Raw genomic sequence first — 18,075 nt, 5'->3', positions numbered from 1 at the left:
AGGTCAGAAGTGCATCTGCGTCCTGGGCTGCATCCCGGCAGCGGCTGCCTTCTGCAAGCGCCCGCAGGGCATCCGTTTCCTTGCTTTATGCAGGACGTCTTTCCACTTGTTGTATTTTCCAGATTTCCGTTACTGATCGTGTCTTATTTTCATAAATAAGAAATGAAGTAAAATGACATAAAAAAGACGTAGTCGCCCGCAGTGCATTACCGGGCTGACTTGTACGGTGGGTTTGGGGTCTCGGGGACATCAAACACAGGCCTTGCTTTATTTGTCCCTCACTGCCCCCCGCCCCCCGAAGCGTGCGGTGGACTCTCCCCTGAGGAATTACTTGGAAAACGTCTTCAGAAATGAATGGAGACCACCAGGCATTGCATCAACTTGTGACTGCAGTGCCTCCCGCTCCCTCTTCCGGTCAGTTGGTCCTGGTTCACGGGCCCAGACCTCCTCGGAGGAATGAACTTGTCTCATTTCACGGGCGGTGGTGGTGCCGCCGCAGCCACGCTCCTCGCGGCCGGCGCGGGGAAGGCGCTCACGCACCGGGGCTGCCGCCGGGCCAAACCCGTCCGGGCCGAGCCGGCGCCGCGAGGGCCAGCCCCACGGGGAGCGGCGCCGGGCTCCACAGTCGGTGCTCCGCGCGCGGCCGGGCCGGGCTGCTGAGGGAGCGGCACGGGGGCGGCGGGCGCGGGAGCGGGAGCGGGAGCGGCGGGGGCGGGAGCGGGAGCGGCGGGGGCGGGAGCGGGCGGCAGCTCCGGCGCCCGTGGGGGAGGAGCAGCGGCGGCGGCGCGGCTGCTGTGGCGACGGACGCGAGGCGTGGGCGGAGACCCACCCCCTGCGCACGGACAGTCGCAGAGGCCTCCGCTGATGCATTCACGCCTGGGCGGGGTGGGCGGACGGCCGTAGCGGCGGCGGCGGCGGCAGCTGCAGGAGGGGCGAGGCGCGCCTGGGCGCCTGACGGTAGCGGAGGCCTCGCCGCCGAGCGCGGCGGGTGCGGCCATTTTTGCGGCCCGGGCCGAGGGGCGGCGTGAGAGTGCCCGCCTTCCAGCTCTCTTCCTGGGGCCCGCGGCGGGGGGAGGCTTCTCAGGCGGCCTGCGGGGGCGGTGGATGGGGAGTCGTGGGCCGAGAGGAGCCGGGCCTGGGAAGCGCCGCCGTCGTCGCCGCCGCGCTCAGCGCCCCGGAGGCGCCTGAGGAGAACCCCGGCGCGGCTAGGCCCGAGCGCCGGCCTTTGTGTAGGCCCGTCCGGACGCGGAGCGGCGACCGCCCCACGGCCCAGCGCAGGCCCGCCCCCCTGCGGCGGTCCCCCCCCTGCGGCGCAGCCCCCCAGCCCGGCGAGCGCGGCGGCGGCGAGGGCCATGGATTAAGGCGGCGGCGTGGGAGGAGGAAGATGGCGGCTGGCAAGAGCGGCGGCAGCTCCGGGGAGATTGCTTTTCTGGAAGGTACCTCCATGTCTGCCCTTGCGGGGCTGGGGTGGGGAAATACGGGAACCTATGGCCCGTGACCCCCAGATATTCGATTGTTCGCGCTGGGTAGGTTCGGGGGGGGGGCCGCCGGGGGGATGTCGGGGAGGGAATGGGCTGCGAGGGCGCCGGGCTCGAGGCCGTGGGTGCGAGGGTCTGGGGCCGGGCCGGGCCGCGCCGGGCGAGCGGGCGGGTGGGTCGGCTGCGAGCTCGAGTTGCACGCCTAAGTGTCACGTTTTTGGAATTTTGGGTGGAGGCCTAAAGGATGAGAGCCGACTGCGTCCACGTCTCGTCGGGTGTTCGTGGCAAGTTCCCAATGGCCACGGGGGGTGGGGTGGGGATCCGGCCCGAGCCGGGAGGGGGGAGGTCGCCTTCCTGCGGGGGTTACACCCGCCGCCTGTCTTTCGCAAAGCTGCAAGCTTCCCTCTGCAGCCCGCATTCCGCTGAGGCCTGGCCGCCTCTGGTGTTCTTACAGAACGTGTTTCTGCCAAAAATATCTTATAAGGTGATTTTATTTAGAGAAAGAATGAGGGTTCGCAATCTCCATTTTGGGGCAGTCACCAAAGCTAATGGGCAAAGTTGGGATGTTTCCCGTTTTTGATCACCTGTGAGGGAAAGGGAAACGTTTGCTGTCGGTGGAGGAACGCTAGTCTTCGGAAAACCTGCCTGTTGGTTATTGTTGGGAATGGTGGTGATGGGGAGGGAGGGTGGGAATGGGGAACCGTATTGGCTCTTTGCCGTTATATAAGGGACCCCAAAATACAGCTAAGTTCTTTGTAGTTGTGGACAAAGAACTTTGCTTAGATTGATGATGGCTTCAGGGTTTACACTGCTAACTGGCTGCACCCAGTGTTTAGGAAGATGGATGTATCTGCTTGTGGCAGGGATTGTCACAAAGTTGGGTAATTGGCAAGATGATTCTCCTATGCAATATAAGTAATACTTTTTAAAAAATAACTAATTAGAAACATTTCTAAATTAAGGACGTACTTAACTGTGGTGTAACAGGTTCTTTAAGAGGGTGCGGAGGGGTGGGTGGGTAAGCCTTGTTTATGGTTTTATTAACAAGGCCTGGAAACAGCAGTAGCTACTCCACCTTCGTCTAATGAACGAAAAGGGCCTAATAGATGTGGGTGGGAGAAGAAATCTTAATTTACCTAATGCTTCCATGCGTGTATAGCAGAACAAAAGGAATCTTAACCTTGCTATGAAGCCAACCTTTATCTGAAAGTGATGCGAATTTAATATGAAATTCTTAGTTAAGAAGATGTGGAAAGTGTGCAAGTTTTTCTGGGTTCATTTAATATTATCTCCATTCTATCTCTATTCTATTTTGAGCAGAATAGGTGCCTGTTGGAGGCTGATAGTGATGCAGCTTGTGTTGCATCATTTTTTTGTTTCGGTATTGGTACCTCGAAAGATGTCTTACTGTTGCTTATTATATTCTGTTAATGCAGATGATTGTACTTTTATGTTGTGTTAAGTTTTGGGCTTCTATATGCTTTTGATTCAGTTTAAGTTTTGACTATATGAACATGGGATAGAAAGCATAAGTAGCCAGGCCGGTGTGGCTCAGTGGTTGAGATGTGATCTATGAACCAGGAGGTCACAGTTCAATTCCCAGTCAGGGCACATGCCGGGCTTGCAAGCTTGGTCCCCTGTGTGGGGCGTGCAAGAGGCAGCCAGTCAGTGATTTTCCCCCCTCCCTCACTCCCTCCCTTCCTCTCTCCCTCCCTCCCTCCTCAAATAAATAAAAAATATATATATTTTAAAAAGAAATAGCACAAATAAAGCCAACAGATACTGGGCAGATGTGAATTTCGAACTATTGCTTTTAGTTTATTCTAACTTAAAGGTCTATGAATGTCCAGGTGATAAATTTGAGTGTAGTCATGTCTCCTTCAGCATTCTCATAAGGAAAGCAAATGGTAACTTGCTTAGAATATGAGCTTAAGGGAAAGCAAGGATTTCAGTTTCTTGTTGGATTTTCATATATTGTACTGCATTTTTTGAAATAAAAGAATAATATTCCCTAGTATTTTTTAATTTAATTCTTTTGGTGTTTTACACTTTTAATAAGAGAATATTCCACTGTAACTTGCCATATATTTTGCATTCTTCATAGGTCCTTAAGTTTTAATATTTAAACATCTACATAGTATACTTTTCTTACTCTCCAGTAGACTTCTTGAAAAACTGATGTAGGTTTTCATTCACACATTAAATATTTGGAGCCTATTCTGTGCTAGACACTGTACCAAGGTGACTATAGCAGTGTATAGTGGGGGGGGGGGGAACCCTTAAATAACTAAACAGTCCATTTAGAACAGTCTTACCCCAAGTTTTCACATTGTTCCCTTTACTTTATTCAGGTCTGCTCAGACCTGACAACTTACTTAAAATGCCACGCTGCCACACACACATACAAACACCTGGTATTCCCTTTACTGTTGTATTTTTCATATGTTTTCATGTTTTTCAGTCCTACTAAAAATAAGCTTCATGAGAGCAATGACTTTGTTTCTTCACCATCTTATGTCTTACACTTGGAACATACTTGTTGTTAATGAAATAAAGAAGATAATATAATAAAGGCTATGAAAGAAATATACTTACAGAACAAGGAAAGAATGGTAAAGCCATTTTACATAGTGTTAAAAATTCTGGAAAGGCCTTCCTGAGAAGGTGACCACTTCAGAGAGGATGATGTGTGTACAGGTTCTGAGATGATAATAGATGGCTCCATTTGTTAAAAAGGTCATGAGTGAAATGCAATCAGAGTGATGTGAAAGAGAAGCAGCAGATCTATCATACAAGATAATAAATTTTTCATTTTGAGAAGTGGGAAGTTACTGAGTTTGGGGCAGAGGGGTGCCATGATATAATTTATCTTTAAAAATCCCTGACTGCTCTGTGGAATGACTTGGAGAAGAGCAAGCGTAAAAGCAGGAACGTGAGTTAGAATATTATAGTAGTAATGTTATAGTAGTTTAGGGTTGGGATAGGATAGTGGCAGTGGAGATTGGGGAAAAGGAGTGGAGAGACTGAAGATATGTTTGGATGTAGAGCTAACAGGATTGTAATGGATTTTATCCTGAGGATCAGAGTAAGGGAGGAATCAAAGATGACTCCCAGTTTTTTATTTGAGATGTTGGGGGTTAATTTCATTTACTGATGTGGAGTAGACTGGTAGAGGACCTAGAAGTTAATAGCGCTGCTTTGGTGAAAGTGAGTTTGAAATGTCTTTATTCTAAATTATGTTTTACATTCTTATACCCACTAAGTAAATGCTATTACCAACCATTTCTTTTTCTGGCTTCATTAAGGAAAAGGAGGCCTACTATCAACTGTTGTACATTATTTTGTGCATGTAATATCCCATGAAAATTCTGTGAATTTAATTAGATCACAGCTTGTATTGAATTTTTTTCTTTCTCTTCTTTGACTTGATTCTTTCTGTACTATTCATTTAAGGTTGTCTTATAACCCCTTTTCAGTTGTGATAGTTTGGCAGGTTTCTCTTTGTTCATTCATTTAACAGATATTTATTGAGCAACTCTAATGTTGTAGGTACTATGCTGAGAGGCACAATGATTGGAGGGGCGGGGGGCGGTGAGAATGGTTTCTTCATGGAGTTTTTAGTCCAGAGAGGAAAGTCAGTGGTCAAATAATCACACTTGTAAATGTAAAATTATAACAAGTGCAGCAAAAGAGGATTATTCATAATAATGAGAATTTGATCTAATCAGGGCACTTGAAAAAGAAAATGTAGGTAGACAGTGCTTTCCAGGCAGAGGGAATAAAATAGAGGGAGCATGGCATGTTTAGGAAACTAAAAGGAGGACAGTGTGGTGCTAGCAAGGAGAGTGGTACAAGATTGGAGGTGCCATTATCAGGTTTGTTTTAAAAAAAGGTCATTGGCTACCACATAGAGAAAGCTTTAGAGGAGCAAGAGGTTATCAGCGAGACTAGTTAGGAAACTGTTGCAGAAGTGATGTTAGTTAGCTTGTTGTAACCTTTCTTTTGATATTTTCCCCTTCTCTCTGGAACCTCTTAACAAGTTTACTTCCTCTCACATTTGTTTCTTCTTCTTTTTTTAAAAAAATATATTTTATTGATTTTTTACAGAGAGGAAGGAAGAGGGATAGAGAGTTAGAAACATCGATGAGAGAGAAACATCGACCAGCTGCCTCCTGCACACCCCCCACCGGAGATGTGCCCGCAACCAATGTACATGCCCTTTCCCGGAATCGAACCTGGGACCTTTCAGTCCGCAGACTGACGCTCTATCCACTGAGCCAAACCGGTTTGGGCTGTTTCTTCTTTTTTATGCTGCACTTGTTCATATATAGTTTGCTTTCCCTTTCCTTTTTTTTTTTTTTTTTTTTTACCAAATAATTGCTCAGCAATATTTTCTTCCATTTTTTTCTGCTTTCCCTTTTATTCATACACTAGAGGCCCAGTGCACGTGTGCACAGGGTGTGGGGGGGGGGGGGGCGCGGTGTCCCCTCAGCCCAGCCTGCACCCTCTCTAATCCAGGATCCCTCTCACAATCCTGGACTGCTGGCTCCTAATTGCTCACCTGCCTGCCTGCCTGGTCGCCTCTAACTGCCCCCAACTCCGCCCCCCCCCCCCACCCCACCGACCTGGTCGCCCCTAACTGCCCCAACTCCGCCCCCCCCCACCGACCTGGTCGCCCCTAACTGCCCCCCCCCACCGACCTGGTCGCCCCTAACTGCCCCCCCCCCACACCGAGCTGGTCACCTCTAACTGCCCCCCTTGTCGGCCTGGTCACCCCCAACTGCCCCCCCCCTCCCGGTCCACCTGGTCGCCCCTCACAGCCTCCCCCGCCAGCCTGTTGCCCCACGCAGCCTGCTTGTTCAGTCATTTGGTCATCCCTCACTAACCCCCCTGCTGGCCTGGTCGTAGGCAGCCATCTTGTGAGAGCGTGAGGATTAATTTGTATATTCTTTATTATATAGGACTAGAAGCCCCATGCACGAAATTCGTGCAAGGGCTGCCTCGTGGGCCCACGGCCCACCCACTGATCGTTCCAGAAGGTCATTCTGCTGTCCGGTCTAATTAGCATATTAGCTCTTTATTATACAGGATACACACACCCACACCTCTTGTTTTCCTATTTATTCTGGCCCTTCTTCCTTTGTGGACTTGGCCCAGTAGGCTGAAAAGACTGCAGTACCAGTATTGTCCTCTATACCAGCAAAATTGCTTTTATCTCCAAATGAGAAGTGTCTTCCATTTCCTCTAAGCCATACTAGCCATACTTAATTGGTTATAAATACATGTAATTGTAATTCAACTCCATTAGTTTGTCACTTTTAACTGGGGACAGTAAATACTTCACAATACATCTTAACTAAAGCACAATTTCTTCTAGATGATTGGTATTCCATTAATATATGCAAAGTCTTTAGTTTCAGTCTGCCCAGGGGAACACGCCACAAAGTTCTCCCATTTAGCTCTGCTCATTTTTCTTTTGGTTGCACCACTTTAATTTTTAATTTATCCTTATTGTTAAAAGTATTACATTTGTCCTTTTTCCCCATCAGTGACCCCCTCCACTCTTCTCCCGTCCATAAGTTCTTTGGCTAATCTCTTCTTGAGCACTGCCCGCCCCCCCTCCCCCCCCCCCCCCCCGCCTTCCCTCTTAAATTCATCAGTCTGTTCCATGCTTCACTGTCTCTGATTACACCACTTTTAAAAACTATATCATGGTGCCATTCCTTATTTACTACTTACATAAGTATATGTATTTTCTGGTTTCATCCCAGTTGAATTTATAAATTCTACTTATCACTTTATTTCTTGTATGCACATGGAACAGTAGAGTAGAAACTCACTTGAAATGGAAGTGATTTTCATTAGAAATTCATTGAGAACATGAACTCAGAGACCAGAATGCTGGAATTAAACATCTAGCTCTACTACTTACTAGCTGTGTGATCTTGGATAGATTATTTAACCTCGGTGTTTTCATGTGTGTAAAACAAGGATAATAATTGTAGTTACCTCATAAGGTTACCATGAAAATCACTGGTAAATGTCTTAATATATATTAAATTCTTAGATCAATTCGAGTCATATAATTCTAAGCACTATATGTCACTTGGTATTACTATATTTGTTTTCTTAGCAGGTAGGAAAAGAACTTTCTCTTGCTTTCCTTCTCTTCCATCTTGCCACTTCTTTCATTTGAATTCTAGTTGTATTGTTTTTCTTTTACTTACTACCTTTCTTTTTCTAGGTATTAGTGGATTCTGTTTTGTGACCCATAGCAAGTTAGTGGGGAATTGGAATTGGAACTTGGGACCTGATTTATAGACCTAACCTCCTTCAGCATTTCCTTTCTCTCTCCCTTATAGTCCCTTTGCTTCTGCATACTTCCTCTTATCTACTTTACCTTTGGGAGGAGGGTTGGACAAGAAAAGGCAAAATAACAGGGAATTATGAGGATTTATCATTTGTTGATAAACAGAACTCAAGAAAGCAAAAACGGGTCTCTTAACGCCCAACCCCAAAAGTTATACAGTATTACTTCTGCCATATTCTGTTGGCCAAAATGTCACAGAGCCAGACCAGATTCAAGGGGAGGGGAATTAGATTCCACCATTCAAGGGGAAGAGTGGCAAAGAATATGCAGCTGTCTTTAATCTACACAGCCATCTTTCCTCTCAAATCCAAGTTGTATTTTTTTTTTAATTCAACAAAGTCATAGTATTTCTTAAAACTTGAAAATGACAGTTCCTGTGAGATCCAAAAGTTTCTAATATCTGGACAGTTTAGGAGGCTAAAAAGAACAAGGTAGGCCACACAATTTGTAATTTGTTTCAAAAGTGTAAATAACAGCATAAACAGTCATTATTTTTCTTAGAGTGCTAAAAATTGGGATAGTCCTAGGCAAATTGGGATGTTTAGATATTCTGCCTTGTCCCAAGTTAACAGCTACGTTGAGGCCATCTGAAACTACAGCCTTAAGTAGCAAAAACAAACAAAAAATACAAGCCAGCCTGGCCAGTGTTGCTCAGTGGTTGACCTATGAACCAGGAGGTCAAGATTTAATTTCCAGCCCTAACTGGTTTGGCTCAGTGGCTAGAGCGTCGGCCTGCAGACTTAAGGGTCCAGGTTCGATTCCAGTCAAGGGCATGTACCTTGGTTGCGGACACATATCCAGTGGGGAATGTGCAGGAGGCAGCTGATCGATGTTTCTCTCTCATCAACTTTTCTAACTATCCCTCTCCCTTCCTCTCTGTAAAAAATCAATCTTACCTTATAATAGACAAATATGCAAATTGACGCACCTTCGCTACGCCCAAGCCACGCCCACCAACCAAACCACGCCCACCAACCACGCCCACCAAGGGCACCAGCAGGGAGCCTGCACGGATCGCAGGAAACCACTGGGGGTCAGCTCCTGCGATCCTTAGCAGGGATGCTGGGTGCGGCCGAGCCCAAGGCCACCGCCCGGGGCTAAGCCCCGATCCTGAAAGAAGGCAGAAGGCGGTGGCCACAGCCAAGGCCTGGGTCCCCGGTGCCGGCAGAAAACTGTTGCAGGCAGCCAGGTGAATGAAGGTCTATTGCACGAATCTTCGTGCAAACGGGCTACTAGTAAAATATATTTAAAAAAAAGGATTTAATTTCCAGTCAGGGCACATGCTCGGGTTGCAGGCTTGGTTCCCAGTAGGGGGCGTGCAGGAGGCAGCCAATCCATGATGTTTCTCATCAATATTTCTCTCTCCCTCTTCCTTCCTGTCTGGAATCAATAAAAATATACTTTAAAGAAGCACACACAAAAAAACCAAGCCATGTTCTTACCTTTGGAGTTTTTTTGATATTTCAAAAAACATTTCACCTTAGTTTTGAATATGGGTTTTCCCCCCATCCAATATTAACTGCTTACAATCTTTGAAACAGAGCAGGGAGAGAAAAGTGCTGGTGTCCACTGTATAGTAAATTTCAGAGGTTTGTTGGTGTCTTTTTTTTTTTTCCAAAGATTGAGGCCATTTTTTAGGAAATGAAGAGCTAGAAATTCTCCAAGACTTGTTTGTAGACTATATACTAACCTATTGTCTTGCCTCTATTCAAGAATCTATAAACTTTTTGCCCCCACAACTTTGAATAGATGAATCTGCTACTAAATCTTGGGAACATCATGGCCATGGTTGACTTTGCCTCTGTGGAAATCAATATCTTCTCTGCCTCCATAATTCCAATGGCCACAGTTTGAATGAGGCGGAGGTTCCAAATGTTTTGGCATTTAATCTTTTTTCTTCAGTTCACGTTGGGTCTCCATTCTCTATTACCATCACAGGAACTATCGAAGAATGATTTAACTTTGTCACAATAGCAATTAAGTCTGAGAATCTTTTTTGTTGTTTTTTGTTAAGTCTGAGAATCTTAAGCATTTTCTTTACAATCTGGGGATCAGTTTCTGAGTCTCCTCTGTCTTCAACCATTTCCAGGCTTTACCATTTCTCAAGTTTATCTCTATCTTCTTTTAATATAAGTTTATTATAGAACTGCCAGTTTTCTCTGTCGTGTTATGCATTTGCACTTTGATAAAGTGTTTTATTGGTCTATCTGATTGAGTGCTGAGTTCCCATGTCACCTTGATAGTCCTCTTCTCCTTTCCTTGTAGCTAAAAGAACATTTGGAGCCACTTGGCTTTATCAATCATTACGGAGTTGTTAATTTACTGGCTTTGGAGCTTTGTGTGCATCAGCTTGAGCTAACTATATTTTGTGGTTGAGCTCAGTGGTATGAACCAGGAGGTCACGATTCAATTCCTGGTCAAGGCATATGCCTCTTGGTTGCAGCCTTGATCCCCAGTGTGGGGTGTGCAGGAGGCAGCCAATCAATGTTTCTCTTTCATCATTGATGTTTATCTCTCCCTCTCCCTTCCTCTCTGAAATAAATTTTAAAAAATTATTTTTTAAATTGAAAGCCAACCTCATCACTTTGGGATAAGGTAACACCATTTGATATTCATATTCCGTAGAAGATCAGTGAGCTTCCAGCAACACTAATAGCACCACACTGCTGCCTTATGATGGCCTTGGATAGAACTAGTTGCTTGTTGGTAAAAGGTCCATAGAAATCCACTGGAATGAAGTTCGTAAAGCAGAAAACACTGCAGAATAAAAAGCTGGATCCTGAGGCAAAAAGAATATTGTGGTTTTGGTGACTCACACAGAAGTCTAATTTAATTCCTCCTAAGAATATTATATTCAGACATCATTATCCTATCTAATAAAAGAGAAACATGCAAATTGACCATACCTCTGCTACGCCCACCAGTCAATCAGAGCGAGTATGCAAATTAACCCAACAAATATGGCAGCGGCCACGGAGCTGGAGTGAGCAGGAGGCTTGGGTTGCCCCTGGCGATGGAGGAAGCCAGCCCTGGCCTCTGCTCAAGGCTACAAAGTTTCAATTATAGAAGATAAATAAATCCCAATACCTGCTTCTGGCCTCTGCTCAAGGAGGCGCTGAAAAAAAAAAAAAAGGAGGGTCTGGGAGCTTGGGTCGCTGGGGGGCATGGCCAGCCTGCTGCAAACAGCCATCAGCCCCTCACCCAGGCTGGCCATGGCCCCCCCCCCCCCCCCCCCAGTGGGGACTCATACCCCATGGGGGCGTGGCTGGCCTGCAAACCACCACAGACCCCTTGCTCAGGCCACCCCACACTCCAAGGGAACCCCACCCTGACCCGGGACACCCTTCAGGGCAAACCAGCCGGCCCCCACCCGTGCACCAGGCCTCTATACTAATAAAAGGGTAATATGCTAATTAGACCAGGAGACCTTCCGGATGTTCTTCTGGACAAAGCCATGGTGGCGTGGGCGAGGCAGAGGTGGTTAGAGGCCAAGAGGGGAGGGCAGTTGTGGATGATTAGGCTGGTGGGGGGGCGGGGCCATTGGGGATAAGCAGACCAGTAGGGCAGCCAGTTGGGGCCGAGCAGGCCGTCAGTGGGGGTCAGTTGGAGGTGATCAGGACAGCGGCGGGGGGGGCATTTTGGAGTGAGCAGGCCAGCAGAGGCGCAGTTGGGGGTGAGCAGGCCAGTGGGGAGGAAAGTGGGGGCGAGCAGGCCAGCAGGGGGTGGCATTTGGGGGTGAGCAGGCTGGCAGGCAGAGTGGTTAGGGGCAATCAGGCAGGCAGGCAGGTGAGCGGTTAGGAGCCAGCAGTCCCAGGTTGCAAGAGGGATGTCCGACTGCCAGTTTAGGCCCGATCCCTGTAAACCAGCAGTAGGACATCCTTCAAGAGGTCCCAGATTGGAGAGGGTAAAGGCTGGGCTGAGGAACACACACACACACACCCTCCCCCATGCACAAATTTCCTGCACTGGGCCACTAGTGAGTTAATATTAGACAATCTATTTGTCTTCTGTACTAAAGGATAAAGGTTTTATACATTAGGAATTGGAAAAAATCACCTCAGCCCTGATCGTGCACCAGAAGGATAGAGTCCTAGTAAGTCTGGCCACTGGCCCTTTAAGAGGACCTACTGGATCTCCAGCAGCCTCTGTGCCACTTAGAGAAAATCCCCACTGAAGTTATGGGGACTTCTCTTCCCAGGTCTGGAATCCTGGGCTGGGGATCTAGTGTGGGGCTGGGACCCCTTTCTTCTCATGGTGAGGGGTGGGGGTAGGGGTAGGGGTGGTCTTCTGCAGCCTAGATATCCCACTTGATATAAATGGCACGTGGGTGTCAGACCAGCCTGTTCTGTGCCTCTGCCCCTCCTACCAGTCTCAATGTACTTTCTTTACTTCTCTAGTTGTAGGACTTCCATTCAGCCAGATTGCAGGAAGTTCTGAATGATGGTTGTTCTGTATTTTAGTCATAATTTTGATGTGGTTGTGGAGGTGACCAGTATCGGTGTTTACCTATGCTGTCTTGGTTCTCCCTCAAATTTACTCTTAATGATGTAATTTCTCCTGATTAATGATATTTTTGGTTGTGAATGCACGTATTTTGAAATTCTTTTCTTGAGGCTTGCAATGAAATTACATATATATATATTTAATCGAACTTACTGGGGAGATATTGGTTAATAAAATTATACAGGTGTACAGTTCTACAATATATTATCTGTATACTGTATTGTGTGTTTACCACACCAAGTAAAGTCTCCTTCCATCACAATTTATCTCCCCTTTATCTTCTACCTAACCCCCTAACTTTTATGTTTATTAAGAGATGATTTATATCGAATTACTAGAGGCCCGGTGCATGAAATTCGTGCACGGGTAGGGTCCCTAGGCCTGGCCGGCGATCAGGGACGATCTGTGCGGCGACCAGCAGGGCGATTGGGGGCCCCTGCTGGCACCCGCCTTGGCTAGCCTGGGGTCTGCAGGCTGGGGGCAGCTCCTGCATTGAGCTTTCTGCCCCCTGGTGGTCAGTGCGCATCATAGTGACCAGTTGATTCACTGGTCATTCCACCATTTGGTCGATTTGCACATTAGGCTTTTATTATATCGGATGTTATTCATTTAGAAGTTTTGTTTGTTTTTTGTCTTTACAAACATTCCCTTATTGTGGTAAAATATACATAAAATAAAATTTACCATTTTAACCATTTTTAAATGTATAGTTTTGCGGATTGGCACTATGTTCATAATGTTATGCAATTATCTCCACTATCCATTTTCAGAACTTTTAATCATCCTAAACAAAAACTACCCATTAAAATATAACTCTCCATTCGACTCTCCCTTTAGCTGCTGCTGTTCTACTTTCTGAAAATGCCTATTCTAGGTACCTCATATAAGTGGAATCTTAACAGTATCTGCCTGAGTGGTTTATTTCACTCAGTGTAATGTTTTCAGGGCTCATCCATGTTGTACCATGCATCAGAATTTCATTACTTTATGGGTGAATTGTGTGTGTGTGTGTGTGTGTGTGCACGCGCGCGCGTGTGTACGTGTGTTGATCCATTCATCTGTTGGTGGACATTTGGGTTGTTTCCACCTTTGGCAGTTGTGAATAATGCTGCTATAATATTGGTGTATAAGTGTCAGAGTCCATGCCCTCAGTTATTAGTTTGATATACTAGGTATATTGGTTAATAATACAGATTCTGTAATCAAAGAAAACATGATAATTTCAAGAGAAACATCAAAAGTGCTTTATTCAAAGTAATGTCCATTGCTAGCTACACATTTCCTGCATCTTTCAGGTAATTTGTGAATACCGTACCAATAAAATTTTTCTTGTTTTGAGGCAAACCATTCAGAGACCCAATTTTCCACTTCTTTGTATGTTTTGAAGTGCTGCTCAGAAAGTGCATGGGCTATCGATCGGAACAGCAAGGCCTGTTGAATACAGCGGGTGGGTTAATACTTCCCAGGCAAGATCTTTTAATGTGTCTTTAACGGGTTTTGAAGTGTGTGATAGTGTGTCATGAAGCAAAATTACTTTGCCGTGTCTTCTGGCACATTCTGGTCATTTCACAATCAAAGCGTGGTTCAAATTGATTATTTGTTGTCGCTAGTGATCAGTATTACCGGTTTCACCTGGTTTTAGAAGCTCAATACAGCACACCTGCCTGATCTCACCAAACGCAGAGCATTGTCTTCTTTCTGAAGCGATTTGGCCTTGCAGTCGATGTTGATGGTTGACCTGGATCAACCCATGATTTTGTGCATTTGGGATTCTTAAAATAAATTCACTTTTCATCGCCAGTCACAATTTGATGCAAAAAAGAGTTTCTTTCATGCCTTTAAAGCAACATTTTACTAATGACTTTTCGGTTTTCCATTTGTCTTTCATTCAGTTGATTTGGCACCCATTTTCCTTCCTTTACAGTCTTTCCCATTGCTTGTAAATGATTGGAAATTGTTTGCTGAGCAACGTTTAATCTTTCTGCAAGTTGTTTTTGAATTTGACATGGATCTTCATCCAATAATGCATGTAATTGTTGGTCTTCAAATTTTTTCGGTTTGACCTGGACGTTCTTTGTCTTTCACATCAAAATCATCACTTTTAAAGCATTTAAACCAGTGTTCACAAGTATCTTGAGATGGAGCATGTTCACCATAAGCTTCCCGAAGTATTCAGCAGCACTTTTCTTCAAAATAAAGTAATGAATTAAAACTTCCTGCAAATGCTCTTTTTTTGGCATGAAATTTGACATTTTTAAGTGTAAAAGTATCTATGATGTTAACACCTTCAGAAAATTTGACACATGAAGTTTTTAAGCTTGTTGTCAATACAACAAAATAGCATACATATCAAATCGCATATATATCAACATATGTGTAACTCCATCTATTGAAAAAAATCCGCATTATTAACCAGTACACCTAGTATACCCAGAAGTAGAGTTGATGGATCATAGAGTAATTTTATGTTTAACTTTTTAGTCAACTGCCCAACTTTTCCCACAGTGGCTGCAGCATTTTTCATTCCCACCAGTAGTGCATAAAAGTTTCAATTCCTCCACATTTTTATCACTACTACTTATTATATTTAATTTTTATAAAGAAATAGCCATCCTAATGGGTGCAAACTAGTATCTCATTATAGTTTTGATTTTTATTTAGTGAGCATCTTTTCTTGTGAGACTTTTAAAATTATGGGCTTTTCTGGGCCATTATATCTAATAAAGAGGGAATATGCTATAACCCTCACACTGTTGCAAAGATGGCGGAACCCACAGCCAATGAGGGAATATGCTAATTGACTGCCATGCCCTCAAAGATGGCAGCGCCCACAATCACAAGATGGCAGCGCCCAGTCCCCTCAGCCCTGCTGGGGTGTCAGGCACGCAGCAAGGCAAGGCCCACCTTCCTCTGGAGTCCCCCGCTTCCCCTCAGTCCCCCAGCCGCCCAAGGCCGGCCTGAGGCACAGGCAAGCCTCAGATGGCGGCTGCCCAGGGCCGCCAGAGGCTCAGGTAACCAGGGCCGGCTGAGGCTTGCGCTGCGGGCAGTGGCAGCAGCAGAGGTGTGATGGGGGCATCGCCTTCCCCTGATTGCTGGTCGCCTCCCACCCCTAAGGGCTCTTGGACTGTGAAAGGGGGCAGGCCTGCCCCCTCCAGTGCATGAATTTTCATGCTCTAGGCCTCTAGTGTATGTTATAAAACATTTGGTCCCAAATCTGAGTAATTGTGAGTTTATGGTTAGGAATTCTCTAATCATGGGAATATATACTTAGTGTGTGTGTGTGTGTGTGTGTGTGTGTGTGTGTGTGTGTGTGTATATATATATATATATATATATATATATATATATATATAAATAATTCAATCCAAAAATCCAGAGGCAAGGACAGGACATTATTATTATTCCCATTGTTGAATTCTTCAGTGAGTTTATTTGTTTTACCCTAGTTCACTCAATCAGAGTGTTGCCCTTCAGGTATTCTGGTATTCAGTCTGACCCTTCATTTTGTTGTGTCCCCAAACTTTATATATATATTGATTTTAGATAGAGATGGAGGGAGGGAGAGAGACACATTGATGTGTGAGAAACACACTTCTGCACACTCCCTATTGGGGATTGAGCCTGAAATGTTGGCATGTGCTCACACCCTAGGAATCAAATGGCGACCTTTTGGTGCATGGGAACATGCTCAATGACCTGAACCACACCAGCCAGGGCCCTGGGGCTCTAAACTTGATCTTATAAACCAGGCTCTAGGCCAGGCGTCCTCAAACTACGGCCCGCGGGCCACTTGTGGGTGTTTTTGCCGTTTTGTTTTTTTACTTCAAAATATGATATGTGCAGTGTGCATAGGAATGTGTTCATGGTTTTTTTTAAACTATAGTCCGGCCCTCCAACGGTCTGAGGGACAGTGAACTGGCCCCCTGTTTAAAAAGTTTGAGGACCCCTGCTCTAGGCCATCAGGATTTTGTCATGTTGCTTCAAATGACAATTTCAGAAGTTTATTTCTCCAGGTTCCCACTTACCAGTTTATGACTTCAACGGTTTTCAGCCATGCACTTATAAAATTTTTAAAACTCATAATGAGCATGTTTGGTTTCCTGATACGGAGGTTTTTTGAAGTGCTGCTCAGAAAGTGCATGTGCCATCATTAGGAACTAAGACACTAAACAAGTTCATCATATTGCCAACACAAAAATATTTTGTTTGTTTCCCTTCTGTTAAAAGGCAGAGATGATGAAGGTAAAGAAAAGGTCAGTTAGTGGTCTGGATATGGTTCTCATAAATAAGGCAAGCAAACTAACAGGCACTGATTTCTAGAATCAGTAATCAATTATGGAGATACAGGGTTGATTTTTAAAAATATCTCATACATATTCATTTCATACATATTCATGTGTGTGTGTCCCCATTTTTATTGTATGTTACAAATTTGAGCTGCTTTTTCTAGCAAACTCACACATGGATGACATTAAAGTGTTCTTTCTCTCTTTAGGGGAAATAAGGTGTTCATGAGCAATAATCAAAGGCATTCAAGTGAAAAGAAACTCTAGACTAAAAGAGCTTGGGGAATGCTCAATTTCATTTTATAGATAATAGCTCTATTAATGAGTACTTATCTTTGTTTTTATTTCAGCTTTAACTAGATCAGAATCTAAGAGAGATGGAGGTTTTAAAAATAATTGGAGCTTTGATCATGGAGAAGAAAGTGAAGGAGATACAGATAAAGAGTAAGATTTTTTTCCCCTCAGATATTTTATAAGAATGAAATTTTTCATTAGAAAAATAATATAAATTATTTTCTATGGAAATATTTTTAAGAGTATGGTATTCTTAAGAAAATATTGACTCTTTTATAATAGCATTAGTGAAGAAAAAGCAGTTCTTTATTGGTAAATAATTTTGTGTTATATTTATCTTTTGAAATGTATAAATAAGTGCATGCAATATATATAACTTTATGATTAAATATCAATCAGACTACAGATTTCCAACTAAATAAATTGTTCCTTAGTAAAAATAAACACGGGATTCTGTTCAGTGATTTGAAAAGCTGCCATTTATCTTGAGTAAGTGAACCTAGATTAAGACTTCTGAATTTTGTATGAAAGTTTAGATCCTGTAGTAACTTTCTTCCCAGTTAAACCCTCACTACCATGTCCATCTCAGATCAGATTATCACCAGAGAAGAGCAGAAACACTATAAATGATAAACACAGGTGTTGACCCAGACAGAAGCTAAGCAAAGTGTACATTATATTTGTTAATGTACTTGGAATTACTTCTGTGAAAAATTTCAAATAGTGGTTTTAATAGAACCTTTTGCATCATACAGAATTTGTATTACAGATTCAGCATTGCTATAGTTTCTGGGTTTATTGATCTGATTTTTTCCTTAACCAGAACAAATAGCAAATTTAGAGAAACACAAACATATACACCAAGTTCTACCAAAACTATAAATATGTTTTAGAAATTTTACACAAGAAGTCATTCAGAGTATATTGGCTAAATATTGTAGGTGCTTCACTTCTTTCTGGGCAACAGCTCCATTCATCATTACCATTTTATGTGCCTTCACTTATGAGCTATTGAACTGAAGTTTTATTTGAAGGAGAGCTTAGAACTGGTAAGGTTCTCACTTAAAATTGGTATTTTATGGTCTTTTATTTCTGATTAATTTTCAATTTAAAATAGTTTTTGTTACAGACATTTAGTACATAG

General features: G+C 44.3%; 1 protein-coding gene across 5 annotated transcripts in view; it reads left to right on the top strand.

Moving 5' to 3' along the window:
- The first annotated feature begins 1,295 nt into the window (after nucleotides 1-1,295).
- The window catches only part of SENP6 (SUMO specific peptidase 6), a 97,362-nt gene continuing 80,582 nt past the window's right edge, over nucleotides 1,296-18,075 (top strand). For 4 of the 5 annotated variants that reach the window (XM_079779732.1, XM_079779731.1, XM_079779733.1 and 1 more), the window contains exons 1-2: nucleotides 1,296-1,436; nucleotides 16,988-17,081. In XM_079779732.1, the coding sequence (XP_079635858.1) occupies nucleotides 1,385-1,436; nucleotides 16,988-17,081 (146 nt within the window). In that variant the 5' untranslated portion in view covers nucleotides 1,296-1,384. The remainder of the gene's footprint in view (nucleotides 1,437-16,987; nucleotides 17,082-18,075) is intronic. The other variant, XM_079779734.1, reaches the window with a different exon arrangement.

The sequence above is a fragment of the Cnephaeus nilssonii genome, assembly GCF_951640355.1.
Source record: "Cnephaeus nilssonii genome assembly, chromosome: 9".
NCBI classification, from domain to species: domain Eukaryota; kingdom Metazoa; phylum Chordata; class Mammalia; order Chiroptera; family Vespertilionidae; genus Cnephaeus; species Cnephaeus nilssonii.
The sequence above is the reverse complement of the archived record's forward strand: the minus strand, read 5'-3'. Positions and strand labels throughout refer to the sequence as shown.